We start from the raw sequence: 18,468 nt of genomic DNA, 5'->3' as shown, positions 1-18,468 counted from the left end.
TTTTAACTCTGCTACCGAACGTGTCTCCCCCTCCAAGACGAGAAAGCGGAGAACATGTGTCCTGCAGCGAGCAGTTCCTTCTGCAGAAGGACACGTGTTCGCCTCTCTCCTGTCTTGGAGGGGGAGACGCATCCGGTAGCGGAGTTAAAAACGGGTGAAACAAGGCTTCATACACCCCAGAACCCTGGGAGGGTGTCTCAGAACAGAACTACTCGCGGCGGTGGCAGAAGGAGCAGCGAGCCAGGGGAGAGCCAGAGAGGGGCTGCCTTAAATCACGCTGGCACAAACAAAGCCCAGGCCCCTTCCTCTCGGCTCTAGAGGGAGGGAGGGAGGGAGGGAGGGAGGGAGGGAGGGAGGGAGGAGGAAAGGAAGCTGCAACCAATGAGAAGGAAACAATGCTGCTGGCACCAATCAAAGGCTAGCCCCCTCCTTCCGCAGGGCGGGGGAGAAGCCAGGAGGAAGGAGGGAGGGAGGAGGCGCCGCCATCAGGGAGAGAGAGAGAAAAATGGCGCAGCCCAAACGATATGAATCAGAACCATGCAGCGATTTCTGGACCGTCCGTGGGCCGGATTCAGAACCCATTTGGGCCGGAACCAGCCCACGGGCCTTAGGTTGCCGACCTCTGTTCTAAAGCATGCAGCTGCTGACCATGGTTAAGTATCCCATGAAATCCTTCTCAAAGAAGACCCATTGCAATAAATGAACCTGTTAGCCATGTCCATTGATTCATGGGGTCCACTCTGGATACAATCCAACGGTTTTAGCCTCATCCAATGCAGTATTCACTTAGCTCTTGTAACAGGCAAACTGTTCTGAAACAAATAAGGGTGTCTGATCACCCCGAATTACACATCTAAAACATTATTTTTAGGAGAAGTATAGTGGTTAAAAGTTGGTTGTACTTGCTAGTAGAAAAATGGTTGGTTCTGAGTCAGTTCAGAGAGGGAGATTGACATGTTCCTGCCCTCAGTGAATATAACCCAGAAATGTGTAAAGTTGGTTGGCTAAAATTAATATTTTGCACAAAGGCAAAACCAGCTTCTTCCTCTTTGGTGGTCTGTATCAAAGGAATCTTCTCTTAAAATCTGTTTGGTGGTTTTGTATCAGGTAAACACTCAAGATTTCAGAGGTATTATTCGAGAGGATGCTGTTCTGTACCTGTTGGAAATTCCGAAAGGAGATATTGTGACAATTCTGGCCCAGAGCAAATACGATGGTAGGCACCTGGCATGTAATTTTTGTTTATGTACTTCCTGCTTTTATCTATAGCTCAAGCTGTGTCTCAGTGTAGCAGGTGAACAGCAAATATAGCAGTAGTCAGCTGCGGCATTTTGCTCTGATTTTACTGCATCTTATTGGAGAAAGTGGGTTAGTAGAAATAATTAAAGCTTCTCATTTCCATGCAGATTTTAAGTCAAAATGACGTGTATTAATGGCTCTTCAGTCATTTGCACACAGCAGATTCTTATGGAAAATATTTGCAAATCTACAGTGTCTGGTAGTTTCTTTGTGCTGACTGCAGCAGTCTTCTAAGAGAGTCCCCAAAGCCCTGCTATAGACCTACTGCGAAAAATAATTGAACTAGATGTGGTCTTTCTCACTAGTTTACAGAGATATAATGGCCTGCGGCAGAGGAGATTCTTTCTTCATAAGGACACATTTTGAATGTGAAAAGGAAATGCCACAAAGCTTAGCCTTCACCAGAGGGGAGGTCTTCCGAGTGGTCGATACACTGTACGATGGAAAACTGGGTCACTGGCTGGCTGTGCGGATTGAGAGCGAGTTGGAGAAGGGCCTGATTCCAAACAAAAGCAGGTATCTTAATAACCTGTAGATCATGATGTTAATTGATGTTACTCTCTCTTGTAGTTTATTCCATCTCTGTCTAGTGTTATCAAAAACAGATGGAGCATGTAAATAAGTACATGCAGAACTCAATTCTTATTTACAAGGGTCACTTGGGATCCTCTTCCCCAGTGGTGTCCTTGGGTTACACCCCTTTATTTGGTCTCATATAAATAAATGGTTGTGTTTTACTCTTTTGTAGAAGAGGAAAGCTACACATTTAGAGGCAAAGACCTACGGTACTTCATGCATCTAACATGTAAAGGGGCTTTTGCGTCACACTGCTGTCCCTGCTCCTGATGTCAGGAGGTATTAGGGGAAGCAGCCAAAGACTTCGATATGTTACCTATACATACATGTACATACATAGGAATATAGTGAAGGGGGCCGTCCTGTACTATTTTATAGCATCAGTTGTGTCTATGATGCTTTTCTGCCTGCAGAAATGCACACAAGTTGACTTGCTGACTTTTACAAATGGACTAAATGCTGTTTCTTTTTCAGGGCTGAGCAGATGGCCAGTGTTCAAAATGCTCAGAGAGATGGCTCCAGTGACAGGGCAGACTTCTGGCGGATGCGTGGCCAACGGTCTGGAATGAAAAAGAATCTAAAGAAGAGCCGTGAAGATTTGACAGCAATTGCATCTGTTAGCACAAAATTTCCAGCCTATGAGCGAGTCATGCTCCGGGAGGGTGAGTGAGTGACAGCATATAAAAACTGACAGCTCATTTCCTCATTTGTAAAAGACAGCTACAGCGATTTTTTCTGGCAGCTTAAACAAATCAAGCCAATTGGCTTTTATCTCTAGGCTAACTGCAAGTGGTAAAGTCTGTCTCTGGTCACAACCATGTTGTGGCCTGTCCAAAACATCACATTAAATTTGTTTAGATGAGGGGTCCCCCCCCCTTCAGTAACCAGTTCCTCTGCATGCCCCTCCTATGAATATTGCGGGCTGCCAAATAATGGAATAGTCCACAATACAAAATATGGAAACACAAACTATACTAACGCACAGTGTGTTCATAGTGTTTTGAGAAGTTAAAAAAAGACATGTAAGCATTTCAGACATTACAATTGAGCTTCTGTTGTGCTGCTGTTATAACTGTAATGTGTGAGTCAGTTTTCAAAGTCAGGCTGGCTCATTTGGAGATACACTTAGTAAATACTCAGGGCAAGGCACTCTCTCCTTCAGTGCTGCTGTGCACACCCTTTTCTTGAACTGTGTTGTGAAAATGTATGCTTAATTTTTTTCTCTAAGTGTAGCTTATCTGCTGTCATGCTAGTATTACATTGGCTAGAATACAGTCCATTTTCATAGATAAGTGTGGATTATTGTATATGTTAGGATAATAAATAGGTATTTTTTTAAAAAAACAGGCTTTGAATATTCTTTGTTGGAACAAAATAGTGATGATGCCCTTCAAATCTGAATAACTTTTCAAGAGACCTCTTTTCAATATCTCTTGTGGAAAGCTTAGCAAGGAGTGTGCCAACTTTATTCTGGTTAAATGTGAGTTAGCATCTCAGCATGACACACCTGTGACTGCACAAAAGTGTTAAGGGACATGTTATTTTAAAATAACATTTAAAAGACATGTAGGGATTGTTTCAACAAAAGCAAACACACTGAAGCAATAGCTGCTAAGATGTAGAGTTAATAATTATTTTGGACTGTGTTAGAACAGAACATTTGCTGTACTGACTCGTGTGAGAGATGTTTCACAGAGCCATATTGTGTGAAGGGTATCTGCAAGTAATTGTCTCTTAAGTGTGTCAGCTGCTGTTTGTTGGCCTCTGCCAATTTCCAGTGAAAGTATGTCTGAATTGTGAGGAACTTTTCCCTTTGTGAGGACAAAATGTCCTCACGTATTTTACAGATGATTATGATGATTGGATGATTTTGGGGATATTCATTTCTGTATTTTAGAGGGAACAGTTTTTTGTTTTGGTCATTATAAAATAGAAACTAGTCATATGCAGCTTTCTATTTTCAGCTGGTTTTAGGCGCCCTGTGGTGATCTTTGGTCCCATTGCAGACGTAGCAATGGAGAAACTTTGCAATGACTTGCCTGAGATGTATCATGCTGCCAGTAAGTCTTTCAGTGCTCCTCTCTTAACACAATCCTTCAGCATTTAGTGATCCACGGAAACATTATTAAGGACATGACGACAGCTGTATTATTCTTGCAGAAACCGAGCCTAAAGATGCAGGCTCAGAAAAGTCCACCGGCGTTGTGCGTTTGAATACTGTGAGGCAAATCATTGAGCAGGTACACCTATTCACTCCACCCACCCACCCCCGGGCCGTTTCTCTTAGCTTTTTATCACGTTGGGAAGCCAAGTAGCAGATACTGGGGATGGGGATGCTGTTATTTTGCTGTCCTTTTTGTACCTGTAACCTTCCTATTGCTGCACTTTTAACAGGATAAACATGCTCTATTGGATGTGACCCCAAAAGCCGTGGATCTGTTAAACTACACCCAGTGGTTCCCAATTGTAGTTTTTTTCAACCCAGATAGCAAGCAGGGTGTGAAAGTCATGAGGCACAGGCTAATTCCCACCTCCAACAAGAGTGCACGGAAGTTGTATGACCAAGCAAATAAGCTGAAGAGGACCTGCTCTTATCTTTTCACAGGTAGGTGGAAATAGGTTGCTTGCTTCTTTGTTTGGTTTTCTTTGAAAGCATCTCTAGGTGCAGAGTGAATTTAACATGACAGCCCTTCTCACTGCACGGAGCAAGTCTTATTTCAGTGGAGGTTGAGTAGGAATTATGTATTGGATGGTGTGTGACCCATGCTTTTTAAATATGCTGGTCACTTAGTCCCATGCATGAAATATCTTTCTTGCTTTTTTCCTGTACTTCCTTTCATCACGGAATAATGGAAGGGACCCCCTGCAATGCAAGGATCTCAGCTAAAGCATCCATACAATAAGGTTTTTAGTTTACCTTCTCAACTTGCCCACCACATTAAATACATAACTGGTAGAATCTGTTGCTCCATCTTTCCAGTAGATAGCAGAATATACAATCATGTTTCCAAAATATTTTAAAGATGCTATAAAAAAACAGTTCCTTCTGAAATCAGGATAAGAAGCAATGGTTTGAAGTGATAGGAAAATAAAAAATAGTCTTGGCATTCTCATCAGTTAAAAGCAACAGCAGCAAAGCTTATTAATGATTTCTTCGGGAGTCTGGAATAACTACCGTATTTTTCACCCCATAAGACGCACTTTTTCCCCTCCAAAAATGAAGGGGAAATCGGGGTGCGTCTTATGGGGAGAATGCCTGCAAGCCTCGCGCGCCCGGCAGGAGGTCCCACCGGGTGCGCGAGGCTTGGGGCAGCAGCCTGTCGCCCGAAGCACGGGGAGCCCTCCGGAGGGCTTCCCCTGCTTCAGGCGAGTGTCAGCAAGCCTCGCGCTCCCGGCAGGAGGTCCCACCGGGTGCGCGAGGCTTGGGGCGGCAGCCTGTCGCCCGAAGCACGGGGAGACCTCGGGAGGGCTCCCCCTGCTTCGGGCGAGTGTCTGCAAGCCTCGCGCTCCCAGCAGGAGGTCCCACCGGGTGCGCGAGGCTTGGGGCGGCAGCCTGTCGCCTGAAGCACGGGGAGACCTCGGGAGGGCTCCCCCTGCTTCGGGCGAGTGTCTGCAAGCCTCGCGCACCCGGCAGGAGGTCCCACCGGGTGCGCGAGGCTTGGGGCGGCAGCGGACTGCTTGCGCGCACGCAGAAGCTTGGGGCGCGCTGACCTCAGCACGCCCCAAGCTTCTGGTGTAGCGCAGGGGTCCGCTAGCCCTGGGAGAGGCGCCCGGCTCTCCCACGCTAGCGGATACCTTACCGGCACGCAGAAGCTTGGGGCGCGCTGAGCTCCGCACGCCCCAAGCTGCTGGTGTAGCGCAGCGCACCTGGGGGGGAAATAATTTTCCCCCCCTTTATTTCCCCCCCAAAAAACTAGGTGCGTCTTATGGGCCGATGCGTCTTATGGGGCAAAAAATACGGTATATAATCAGTGGAGAACATTAACACTATGGAGTGTTATATGGAGTGTTTCCATTGTTTTGAAAATGACTGAAGTAATATAGTGTCATGTATGAGACTAACGCTTTGAAAATATAACCATTTTTTATTTAAAAAAATATCTGCAGCTACTATTGATCTAAATTCAGCCAATGATGGTTGGTATGGCAGCCTAAAAGATACTATTCAGCAACAACAAGGCGAAGCCGTGTGGGTCTCCGAAGGAAAGGTAGGTGGTCATAAGAATGTGGCAGCCCTTTTGGGTAAAGCCAGCATCTTCTTCTCACAGTGGCCAGTCAGATGCCCATCGGAGGCTCATAAGCAGGACCTGGGCACAAGAGCAGGCCTCCCAGCAACAGGAATTCAGAAGGAGACTGCAACCAAGATTGCAGGCAGAGCACAGGCATCCCCCCCCCCCCACTTCTTCACGATTGACTCTTCTGCACAATGTTTTATCGTGTTTTTGATATTCTGTTGGGAGCCGTCCAGAGTGGCTGGGGAAACCCCGCCAGATGGGCAGGGTATAAATAATAAAATTATTATTGTTGTTGTTATTGTTATTATTATTAACTGGGGGAAAATGGCAAAAAACTTTGCCAGTGAGAATTGCAACCTAATGAAAACTTCCAGTATCTCATGTTGCTATTAGTAATGAAAATGGAGTGCTATCATTGCGTTTAATGGTACATGGTAGTCCCAGCTATTGAAGCTACTTTATACTGTGTCTTACTGTGTTACATAAGGTGAGCCCTGATGTGACAAGGAGAGTGTAACCTCTTCACAAAATCCCTTTACAGCTGGAAGGAATGGATGATGACCTGGAAGACCGTATGTCATACTTAACAGCGATGGGCGCTGACTATCTGAGCTGTGACAGCCGACTGGTCAGTGACATGGAAGACACCGATGGAGAAGGCGGGGCTTACACAGACAACGAACTTGATGAGCCAATCAACGAGCCCAGAGTTTCCTCCATTAGTCGGTCCTCCGAGCCCGTGCAGCAGCAGCAGGAGGAGGTGAGAGATCCAGAAGAAGACTGCTGTTTTTCTCTCAGAGCATTAGGTGGTAAAACATTGACAACACATGCTCACTGAAGTGATGTGGGTGGGAAATTGAGTGGCATTTTGAGTTGTTGGTGTCTATTGTGTGCACTCCTATGTAGAAAGGAAGAGGTTTTATTGCTCTAACAAAGGGGGGGGGTTCCCTGCTTCAAATTACCTTGTGGTAAAATGGCTGTACTGTACAAGAGCAGTGCTGCTGGTGAATTATATTTAAAGGAAGAAAAAACGGAAAACAAAACACTTTCCCCAGCAGTTGCAGACTGTAACTATGCCTCCCACAAGTCAAGAACTGTGTGACTGTATGCATAACGAGCTACTATTACTTGTCCATAGAGTTTAAGGAAATCCAGCCCAGAACCAAGAACTCAAATGAGAAGAGCTGGTAGCAGGGAAGTTCTGAGAGATCCCAGCCCACCTCCAGCATTCAAGCCTGAACCCCCAAAGGTAATTGGAGAGGAAGAGAACAACTAACTGGGGTCGAGTGTTGCATTTGCTAATAAGGGTTACTTATTAAGAGTGTTTTCCTCAGAAGGCCTCTCAACATTCCCTGCTTGATTCACAGCTCCACATTTTCATCTTAGCTAAACTTTTTCCCAGTGTGGTGCCTCAACTACCTGTTTTTCCTTAGCTCAAAATATCAGTAACCAGTTTAGGCTTTACAAACTATATTAACCAGTTTCTCATGGCTGATCATTTCCAGACCAAAACTGCTACTTCTATGTAAATACTAATGCTGTACTGGCTGTTGCCTTCTGCTTTCAGGGTAAACTGCAAAACAGAGAAGATCCCTATGATATCCCTAAGAATTACGAAGCCAGAACAGGCAGCCCTAATGCTTCTAGCAGTGAAACTTACGGAGTACCAATGAAAGTGGCCCCTCCCCCAATAGCCATCAAACCTACTTTTGGGCGCCCCATATTGAAATCATCTCAGCCACCTGTCCCATCAACGGAGGTGGAGGAGAAATCAGAGGAGGGGATAGAAGAACCAGGGAACACACCAAAATCTGTGCTGGGGAAAGTTAAAATATTTGAGAAAATGGACCACAAAGCAAGACTTCAACGAATGCAAGAACTACAAGAAGCACAAAATGCCAGGGTATGAAGTGAACCACAAACCAATTTTTTGCATTTGTGTCTGTTTTAGAAATTATTGCCACTCAAACTATTGAAACATCATAAAAACAGTGGATTAGATCTAGAGATCCTGTGAGCAGAGGATTGTACCCAATGCTAGTGCATCACAGAGTAGACCTGTTGAAATTAATAGAAATGGCTATCTTCATTCATTTACTCTGAGAAGAAGTTAGTTGGCTACAAGCCACAGTTCCATTTGCAGAAAGAGTAATAGAGGTGATTTTGGCTGATTCCCCTTGACTAGCTGCTATGGGGTTGAAGGACTCTCCAGAAGAGTGTGGAGCTGGAGATTGCTGAGAAGGATGAACTGGAGCAAACGGCCTCTCCTTCTGTCAGCGGCAAACTCTAGAGGCACAGCCACTTGTGGGAAGGCTAGGCTGATTTGTTGGTAAAGAGAGAAATATTTTAATCTTTCCCAATAACAAGTAGGTTTTTAGGTACTAGTAGCAGTGTACTAATAGCTTTATTCTCTGCTGCTTTGTATGCTTTTTGAATACTGTGACAATCTGTAAATTGAGGAAATGAAACTTGTTATCATGTCACAGTTACACTGGGTTTAGTCACCTATTAAGGGAAACTTCAAAATGTTTTGATCATACACTCTCCTTTTACAGGTGGAAATAGCTCAGAGACACCCAGACATTTATGCTGTCCCAATCAAGACACAAAAACCAGACTGGACCCAGGCTGCCAGGTAAAATGTTGCATGTTCAGGTATATGTTCAATATATCTCAAGCCTGTTCTTCATCATTACTAATCCCAAAGTGGATTACAATAAAATAATGGAATTATTTGTGAATGTTACTGGTTTTGTGTCTTTGGGTTAGGGATTCAGTTATGATAGAGGTCTACAAGCTGGCAAAATTTACTTGCTGCCAAAAATAATAACTGATATACATCTACAAGTAACTAAGTTTATTACCTCCTTTTCAGACTGCTCAATGCCAGAATTGCTCCTCTTTCCTATTGCTCATTGTGGTTCTGAATGGAATCCTGTCTGCATCCATCACCAGCCACTTGCCCACAGCCCTTCCTCCATCTTAACTTGTTTCTTCTTATATTCTTGGCTGTGACCTCCTGCCCTTAGTCAACCAAAGATTTTCTGCTTCCTTAACTGGCTCCACCATTCCCCTTTGCTGGTCCCTAGACATGGAAGTACTCCCTCCATGTTCATGGTGTCGCCGCCACCCCTTTCTCTCCACCCTTCCTCAAAACTCTTTTTTTCCCTTCAATTTTTTTATTGATTTTCCATAAAATTTATAAACACACAAATAAACAAACATAAATCCCAACCTTATTAAAATTAATCTTATTAACATTGTTAAGCAATTTCCACGTATCCCCTTGGTTGAATTTCAGTGTATATCATTTTAACGGTTTTCCAAAACCAATATTCTTATAAAATTAAGTTAATCACTTAACATCTTTCTTTCTTTCTTTCTTTCTTTCTTTCTTTCTTTCTTTCTTTCTTTCTTTCCAATTTAGCATTAAACAAATTATTTCATCGCATTACATATTTCACTCCTAAGCCTATCTGGTATTTGCAAGCATTTCCAATTAAGTTAACTTAACATATTTAACTAAATAGTCTTTAAACTTCAACCATTCTTCCTGATACTCCTCCTCTTTCTGATTGCGAACTCTTCCAGTCAGGTCAGCCAGCTCCGAAAAGTCCATCCATCATCTTCATCTGCCAATCTTCCACTGTTGGTACTTCTTGTGCTTTCCAGTTCTTAGCTAATAAAATTTGAGCAGCAGTTGTGGCATACAAAAATAATTTAACATCTTTCTTGGGCAAGTCCAAACTTGTTATTCCAAGAAGAAAGGCCTCTGGTTTCTTAGTAAATGTATATTTCAACATTTTTTTCAATTCATTATAAATCTTTTCCCAGAAGTCTTTCACCTTGGGGCAGGTCCACCACATATGATAAAACGTACCCTCTTTTTCTTTACATTTCCAACAAAAATTATCACTGTTATGGTAAATCTTCGCTAGTTTTACCGGAGTCAAATACCATCTGTACATCATTTTCATTGTATTTTCCTTTAACATGCAGTGAACCTGATCCCTTTCTGCCACAATTTCCCCCAGTCCTCAAACATTAGATTATGTCCCACATCTCTTGCCCAATCTATCATCACTGATTTGACTTGTTCATCCTTTGTATGCCACTCCAACAAAAAATTATATATTTTAGACAAATTTTTAACTTTAGAATCCAACAACTCCATTTCCAACTCCATTTTTCCAAAGCAAAACCATTTTTCTTGTCTACTTTGTACAATTCATTAATCTGGTGGTAATGTAACCACTTTATCTTAACTTTTACTTGATCAAATGGTTTTAGTTTATAACTGTCAGGGGTTCAGGGAGAGAGGCACAGGGGAGGCAGGAAATGGAGAGCGATGGAGATGAATCCCAGGACAGCGAGGAAGAGGATCACAATGACGCAAGGGATTCTATGAGTCTCTCCAGTGAATCAGAGGATTCCCAGAAGGGGGCGCCGGTGGTCAAGGCAAGGGGAGCCCCAGGGGGAAAGTGTCAGGAGCGGGGGGCCAGCAGGGGATCCCAAAGTGGCAGCTGGGCGTCAGGACCAGCCTCCCCGCCAGCACGCAGCGAAGGGGGTGGAGGTTCCAGTGTATCAGAGGAAGCAGCTCTGGCAGCAGAGAAGGAAGGGGGGTCGGAGCAAGCCACTCTCCCGGAAGGGGAGGGGAGTAGTGGAGGAAGCAGTATAACTGTCAAAAGGAAGGTTAGAGGTTGGGCGCGCGCGCCAAGTTCAAATGTGGAGGCGCGCGGAAGAACAGGGAGCCCGGAGGAGGAGCCAGGTCCCAAAGCCCGCAGGAGGGGGGAAGAGCAGTCTGGGGATTCCGCGTCAGGGGAATCCAGGAGGGGCGGAACCCCGGCGGGCAGAAAGACCCTGCGGAAAAGGAAAGAGAGAAAGAGGTGGAGCAGCGTAAGCCTCTTAAACTGGTGCAGGGGAGGGACTGATTCAGAGGGGACTTCAACGGTCTAAGGCTAAGAGACGTGGGGCTGCACGCCTCGATTGTGGAACCAATAATGAACTGCAATAAACATCCTTGTATATAAGAAGAACTTGGCGTTGGTCTTTTGTGAGCTGAGACCTGAGGCAGCCCTGACAATAACCTTCTTTATCATCCAATAACAAATCTGAGTATCTCAACCACTTGATGTCCATATTTAACTTTTTCTGGGCCTTCGCCTCCATTGGTGAAAGCCATCTGGGTGTCTTCCTTTCTAAGATCTTTATATTTTATCCATACATTATATAGAGATTTCCTAATTACATGATTTTTAAATGCATTATGGGCCCTTACTTTATCATACCATAAATATGCATGCCATCCAAATACATTGTCAAATCCCTCTAAGTCTAAAACATCAGTATCTTCCAATTGTATCCATTCTTTAATCCAGCAGAGAGCTGCTGCTTCAAAGTAAATTTTTAGATCTGGCAGGGAGAATCCCCCTCTTTCCTTAGAGTCTGTAAGTAGTTTGTATTTAATTCTGGGTCCCCCCCCCCCCCGCCTGATAAATCTAGATAAAGCTTTCTGCCATTCTTTAAAACATTTCACATTGTCAATAATTGGGAGGGCTTGAAACAGAAAAAGCATCTTTGGCAGTACATTCATCTTAACCACTGAAATCCGGCCCATTAATGACAATTTTAAATTTGACCATATCTCTAAATCTCGATTAACTTCATTCCATAGTTTCTCATAGTTATCTTTATATAAATTCAGATTTTTCCCAGACAGATTCACACCCAGATACTTAACTTTTTTCACAAAATCTAGGCCCGTCTTTTCTTGTAGTAGTTTTCTTTCCTCATTGTCCAGATTTTTCTCTAACACTTTGGTTTTGCTCTTATTTAACTTGAATCCTGCTACCTGCCCATATTATTGTATCAACTCCAGTGCTTTTACTGCACTGGAGTCTGGATCTTGTAATGTCAGTACTAGATCGTCAGCAAAGGCTTTTAATTTATATTGTTTGGATCCTACTGTAATACCTTTGATTTGTTCATCTTTTCTAATCATACTTAGCAGGACTGAAATAAACAGCAGAGGGGAAAGTGGGCACCCTTGCCTGGTTCATTTCTCAATTCTAATTTCCTCCGAGACCACATTATTTACAATAATTTTAGCTTTTTGTTCTTGATAGATCACTTTAATACCATTTAAAAAATCTTGACCAACCCCCATACTCTCAAAATTATATAGCATAAATCTGCAAGATACATTGTCAAAGGCCTTCTTTGCGTCAATAAACATTAACATTGCTTTACAACTCTGTTTTGCTTCTAATTTTTCCAAAATATCCGCAGCATTCCTAATATTCTCTTTCATATGTCTTCCAGGCAGAAATCCTGCCTGGTTCTTGTGGAGATATTTCAATAAAACCTTATTTAGCCTGTTAGCCAATATATTTGCAAAAATTTTATAATCCACATTGAGTAAGGAGATTGGTTTTTAACATTTGATCTATCTTGACCCTGTTTAGGAATCTGAGTAATATACGCTTCCTTCCAGGTTTCAGGTGCTTTGCCCCCTCGCAGAATTAAATTGGTTACTTCTACCAGTGGTTGAATAAGCCAATCTTTCAATGTCTTATAGTATTTCGCTGATAGACCATCAGGTCCCGGTGTCTTGCCAAGTTGCATTGAATTTATTGCCTGTTCAACTTCCTGTCTTGTAATTAAACCTTTTAGTAGGATCTTTTTATCATCCGGAATCTGCTGCAAACCATTAAGCTTGATAAATTGCTCAATTTTTGCCAAATCTTTGTTTTTTATACAGCTGTTTGTAGTATTTGTAAAAACATTTTCTTATGTCTTGCAGGATTCTCTACAGATTTTCCTTCTGTTACTATGTTTGTGATAGTACTTTGCTTTTGTCTCTTGTTTAACTGCCAGGCTAATAATTTCCCACATTTATTTGCAGATTCAAAATTTCTTTGTCTCATGCTTATATTCCATTCTATTTCTTGATTTACTAACTGTGAATATTGAATCTGTAAAGCCTTAATTTCTTTTTGTATCTGCAGATTCTTTGGGTTTCCTCTAAGCATCTTCTCTTTATCTTTCAATTGCTCCATAATTTTATCTTTTCTCTCATTCTGTGACATTCTCCTGATGGAATTTTGCTGTATCCGAAATCCTCTCATCACTGCTTTGCTGGCATCCCAAATAACCCATTTCCGTTCCCAGATCCATATTAAGTTCAAAATAATCTTTTAGGGTTTTTTGGGCTTTATTCACAATTGAAGTACTTCTCAACAAATCATCATTCATTCTCCATCTGAAGGAACCCTCTACAAACATTTTCAAGTCCATAAAAACTGCATTATGATCGGAGCAAGTTTTAGGGCAAATTTCCATTTTTAATACTTTAGAAACCAAGTCTCTGGATAGGTAGTCGATTCTCAAAAATGATTGGTTTGCATCTGAGAAAAAAGTGAAGTCTTTTTCAGTTGGATTTCTAACTCTCCATATGTCTGACAAATCAAACTTGTCAGTTATATATATATAAAAAAGTCTTAGGTAATCTGCCAGTATTCAAATTCTTTTGTCTCTGAGTCCTGTCCATCAAAGTAGATGCAACTCCATTCAAGTCTCCCATTAAAATTAATTTATAATCCAAGTGTTCCAAAAGACTTGTTTCCAAGTTCTTAAAGAATTCTGCTTTGTCATCATTAGGTGCGTAGATTCCTAGTAACAAATTTTTTTCACCTTGTGCTATAATTTCCACTGCTATGTATCTTCCCTCCTCATCTTTAAAAATCAATTTTGGATTCCATTTTTCCTTTATATAAAAAACCACTCCTCTTTTTTTTCACTTTGTCCAAGGAAATGAATTCTTGTCCAAGTCTTTTATTTATTAAAATTTTTCTATGTAATCTCATGATATGGGTTTCCTATAAACAAATTGCATCCAAATTCTGTTTTTCCAATACATGAAAAACCTGTCTCCTTTTCTGAAGTGAATTTAAACCATTGATGTTCCAATAATAGATTCTCAAAGCCATAATTAAAAACAGGCTGAGAAAATTCTTAAATGTTTTTTGACATTTAAAATCAGTTCTGAAGAAAGAAGACACTTTTTCCCCAGTTTAGAATATTTCAGGGCAGCTACAGGATACAAAGTAACAAAGACAGTAGGAATGGAGATTAAATGTTTCCTCTTCCATTGAGATTAAATGTTTCCTCCCGGAAGGTCTGCTGCAAAATGAAGGAGCCCAATTGTTGTTTAACACAGTCTTGCAGGGATTGTAGGCTTTAAAATCTTTTCCCCCCCTCTTCCCCCTACTTCAAAGCGCTGGGGCTCTTTTAGCTGAAAGAACTCCTGACTGTCATTACCGGGCGACCAACCGGAAGATCAAAACTCTTTTGATTAATGTTGACTTTGGCCAGTAGCAGAGCTTAAGGTAGAGCAGAGCCACAGAGCCTCCCTCTCAAGACGGGGGTCACTGCTGCTCACCTGAACAGTGGTGGTGGTGGAAGGTGGAGGCCATTTCACACAGATGCACTGACGGGAACCATGCAGTGGTGAGGCTTCTACTCATTCAGTTGTGTGGTCTTAACCCAGTCCCAGTCCCACGTAGGGAAGCCGCAGCAAAGCTGGAATAAAGAGGGTGGCTTATCAGCTCTACCACAACTGTGTAACACTGTAAAATGTCATGCACACGGAAGGACTAAATAAATAAGTAACACAACACAACAGTATGTTAACTTAACTAATTTTACTACTGATAACTCTAGAGGAAAAGATTCTGATAGTATGACAGAGAAAGAAGAGGACGGCTGGACTGACTGTTGTTCACAGTAACCGAAATGTACAAGTTGACATATGCACAACGGCAGTCCTTTGCACACTGCTCTGGAAGCTTTGTTCAACACAGTGGGTCATTATTTCTGCGTAGGCATCCATAGGATTGGGCTGTATATTTGCAGAGACCTAAAGGAGTGGGAGTGTATAAAATGCTGAAGAATTGTTTCTTAGTTAACACTGATTTAATGTTTGCAACCCGAAAGCTATTCCCTGTGCAAGTAGTAATGGCTTCAAGCTGTTGTCCAGGGCAACTGCCTGGATTCACGGTTGCCCCGTGGCAGCAGTCCTGGGCAAGGCTGCCTGCTCCATTAGGCAGGACGGAGCAGCTCAGCTCAAGGAGTAGATTTAGGAGTCCTGTGAAATGGCAGTGAATGGTCAACCATTTACGAGCAAATGGACTGCTGATACAAAACAAATAATGTAAACAGTTGGCCTTTTTTTGTCACAATGGGATGTTGGATTGACTCTTAATTTTCCTCCTCATGTGCCAAAAGGTAAATGGGGCCCTGGCAGGCACCTGCTGGTCAAGTTCCAATTTTTGCAGTAGGGAACTTTTAAACAGAACTGTTATTTGTGCAAAGCACAACCATGTGGGCACCATGCCAGCATTTTATATGGTGGGGATAAAGCTTGAAACAGCCTTGGAAGTAGTCATAAGACTGCTTTTAAACTGGTTATAGAGCTGCTTGAAACACTCTCTTTCTGAGCACCAGCTGTATCTAAATTCACACAATGTGCTTTGATGTTAGTTCCAGACCTCCAGAGCCGCAGAAAGCAGCAGGTAGGCCTTACCTAGATAAGCAAGGAAGTTACGGCAGCGATGCAGAAGAGGAGGACTATCGACGACAGCTAGCAGACAATTCTAAACGTGGATACTATGGACAAGCAGCTCGATACAGGGATACGGAATTATAGATTTCTTGGCTACCAGAACCATTGTATTGGGACACACCTGCATGGCCAAACTGAAGCCCTGGTAACTTTCAAAAAGTATATGTATATTTGGAGCTACTGATGAACTCAAGATGTAGCTGCACACTGGAATTGCCAATATAAGTATTGGAGGGAGTGAATCACTGTTGCCTGAACGCTGTGGCCTATTTTATAAAAGGACCAAAAATTTATTTTTAATATTTGCATTAATTCCTGGCATTTATGTCTTTTTAACTCACTCTCTTCTTTATTTACATTGCCTTTTTAACTATTGTTTTAATTATTGTGACATGATGGAAGCATGATGAAAAACAGTTTTAATGCAAGAAAAACAAAAAAGTGCCTTTCTAACAAAAACTGTCCTGAGCTGATCTCTGACATCTGATGCTTCTGCAAAGCCATCATGTTTCTGTTGCCTAACTTTTGTACGTTTCATGGCTAACATTTTCCCTTTGGATGTTATTTTTCTACTTTAAATAGATCAGCATAAAAATTTTCATAAGCAATTGCTGTACATACGAAAGGTAACTTTGTTAGCTGCCTGCCACAAGGCAAGGATGCCTCAAAACTGAGAAAATTACGTAGAAAATAAATCAGATGATCTGTGTCTTAAACCATTTTGTGAGTCATAAAATAAAGGGATATATTCTACAAACAGTTGCCTTTTTCCTTTCAAATTTAAAATTAAATATTTTAATAATGCCTTGAATATTGAGTTGTTGATTAATATCAGATGTTTGAATGGAATGAAGTCATTATTGAAGATATTCCTTATTTTGTTTTGGTCTACAAAGCTTACTTTTTCATTATTTGGAGGTCTTGCAGAAGAATGTTAGGAAATTAAAATTTGGCCTCTTCAAGTGGTGCAGTCCACAAGCAAGGGAAATATGAAGAGATCACAGTGGTGGTGTAATACCCATTTTTGTGCCAATCCCATCCATGCTATTATGGACAGTGTATTTCCTCTTGAACCTGTGTGCATCCTCCACAGTTCGGAAATGCTTTTCAGACAGAGAGTCAACTCTGCACCTGGTCAAGAGTGTGTTTTGGGGGGAGTATCTGTGCCTTTTGAAGAACTGTTGCAGCTAGGATGCTGTGAGGAGGCAGGCAGGAGTTGGGGAATCTTCAGCCCTCTTTAGTGCAGGCAATCTGTGCTACTCTGCGGGGCTCTGTAAGGGAAAGCCATGGATCTGGCCTGTCAGCCATCTTGTTTTTTAAAGGATGCAAGTGAGATCTGCAAGAAAACGTTGCACTATATCTACTCCCTAAGGGAAGTGCTTTTGTTCATAACTGAAAAACTGGCAAAAGAGTTCAGGCTTCTGGTGAGGTGGGAAAGGGATGACAAAAAGCCTCCCCCCCCAGACTGCTGGGGGGGGCATCTGGCTGAGACATAGGACTCCTGGGCAGCCAGTGCAGGCTGATCAGACTAGCTGGGGGAGGGGAGGTGACTGTCCCCCATTGTCATAGGTAGATGACTCCTTGGTGAAATTTGGGTTGGCTGCAGAGACACAGCAGAGGAGAAATTTTGGAGAAAATATAAAAAACAGGAGGTGCGAAGCCTTTGCCAGCAGGAGAGGGAGGAGAAATATCTGAGGATAAAGAGGGAAAATGAGGAAGAAAAGGAACAAGACTCATAATTAGATATAATAAAAAATGAATAAATTAGAATGGTGAGCTTAAAAATATTAACATGGAATGTAAATGGGCTGAACAACAAAGTAAAAAGAAACAAGATAGAACGTGTTACAGAAACAATTTAGATATTAATTTGCTTACAATAAGTCTTGCTTACAGGAGTCTTGATAAAAGAATTGGATTGACTTTGTAAATTTAGATAAAACAAATAAGAGGGGTGGTATTATACATAAAACCCAAATTCGACCCGAAACAATTATTTGAGGATGAGAAGGGAATAATGATTGCAGTACAGATAACAGCACAAGGTGAGAAAATAGTAATAGTTGGAATATATGCACCAAATGAGAAAAAGTTGGAATTTTACAAAATGTTAGAAGACAAAATATATGGATCAGAAGATAATAATCAGACACAAGTGGGGTAGTATCCCTAGAGATGGACAGGACAATTTAAAAAATGACTCAAGAAAGGGAGACTACCTAGAACTTTTCAAAATGGTAGAAAACTTTAATCTGATTGTGTAGTAGTTTGGAGTTACTCGTGCGTAAACTGTCCCCTTTTGGAGCTTGGCTGCCTGGGTTAAACCGTCCTGACTGCACAGCCCATCTCAGCGTGGATGCCTCAGTCGCTCGCAGAGTCTGTCTGTGGGCGTTTCTTAAACCGTTGCCAGCATAAGAGTTGTTTGACTCCCAATCGTCTCCGCCTCTCATTGCGTGGGAGTCTCCTGCGCAAGGAGGGCGTGGGTAGTGCAGGACTCAGGGCTCTCCTCACTGCTTTCCAAGGCAGAATCCCGGAGCCCTTCCACCTCTTCTCCCATTTGCTCTCCTGGCTCCTTGGTGTTACGCTGATTTTCTTCCCCCTCCATCAAGCTGCCTCTCCCCCTAGTGCTTGTTCCTTCCCCTGCAGAATCAGAGAGCCTCTCCTTCTCCTGTTGCTCTGATGTCAGTTTCCTGACAGATTGACATGGAGATTTAAACACCTATGTTCTCAGAACCA

General features: G+C 42.3%; 1 protein-coding gene across 5 annotated transcripts in view; it reads left to right on the top strand.

Moving 5' to 3' along the window:
- The window catches only part of TJP2 (tight junction protein 2), a 110,607-nt gene extending 94,118 nt beyond the window's left edge, over nucleotides 1-16,489 (top strand). For 4 of the 5 annotated variants that reach the window (XM_082241517.1, XM_082241516.1, XM_082241514.1 and 1 more), the window contains 12 exons: nucleotides 1,108-1,216; nucleotides 1,605-1,815; nucleotides 2,350-2,537; nucleotides 3,840-3,935; nucleotides 4,036-4,115; nucleotides 4,270-4,480; nucleotides 5,983-6,083; nucleotides 6,652-6,870; nucleotides 7,249-7,359; nucleotides 7,678-8,013; nucleotides 8,666-8,745; nucleotides 15,651-16,489. In XM_082241517.1, coding sequence (XP_082097643.1) covers nucleotides 1,108-1,216; nucleotides 1,605-1,815; nucleotides 2,350-2,537; nucleotides 3,840-3,935; nucleotides 4,036-4,115; nucleotides 4,270-4,480; nucleotides 5,983-6,083; nucleotides 6,652-6,870; nucleotides 7,249-7,359; nucleotides 7,678-8,013; nucleotides 8,666-8,745; nucleotides 15,651-15,816 — 1,908 coding nt within the window. In that variant the 3' untranslated portion in view covers nucleotides 15,817-16,489. The remainder of the gene's footprint in view (nucleotides 1-1,107; nucleotides 1,217-1,604; nucleotides 1,816-2,349; nucleotides 2,538-3,839; nucleotides 3,936-4,035; nucleotides 4,116-4,269; nucleotides 4,481-5,982; nucleotides 6,084-6,651; nucleotides 6,871-7,248; nucleotides 7,360-7,677; nucleotides 8,014-8,665; nucleotides 8,746-15,650) is intronic. The other variant, XM_082241513.1, reaches the window with a different exon arrangement.
- Nucleotides 16,490-18,468: the final 1,979 nt, after the last annotated feature.

Source organism: Podarcis vaucheri, assembly GCF_965113315.1.
Source record: "Podarcis vaucheri genome assembly, chromosome: 11".
Classification (NCBI taxonomy): domain Eukaryota; kingdom Metazoa; phylum Chordata; class Lepidosauria; order Squamata; family Lacertidae; genus Podarcis; species Podarcis vaucheri.
Note: the sequence above shows the minus strand (reverse complement) of the source record. Positions and strands in the feature narration are given on the sequence as shown.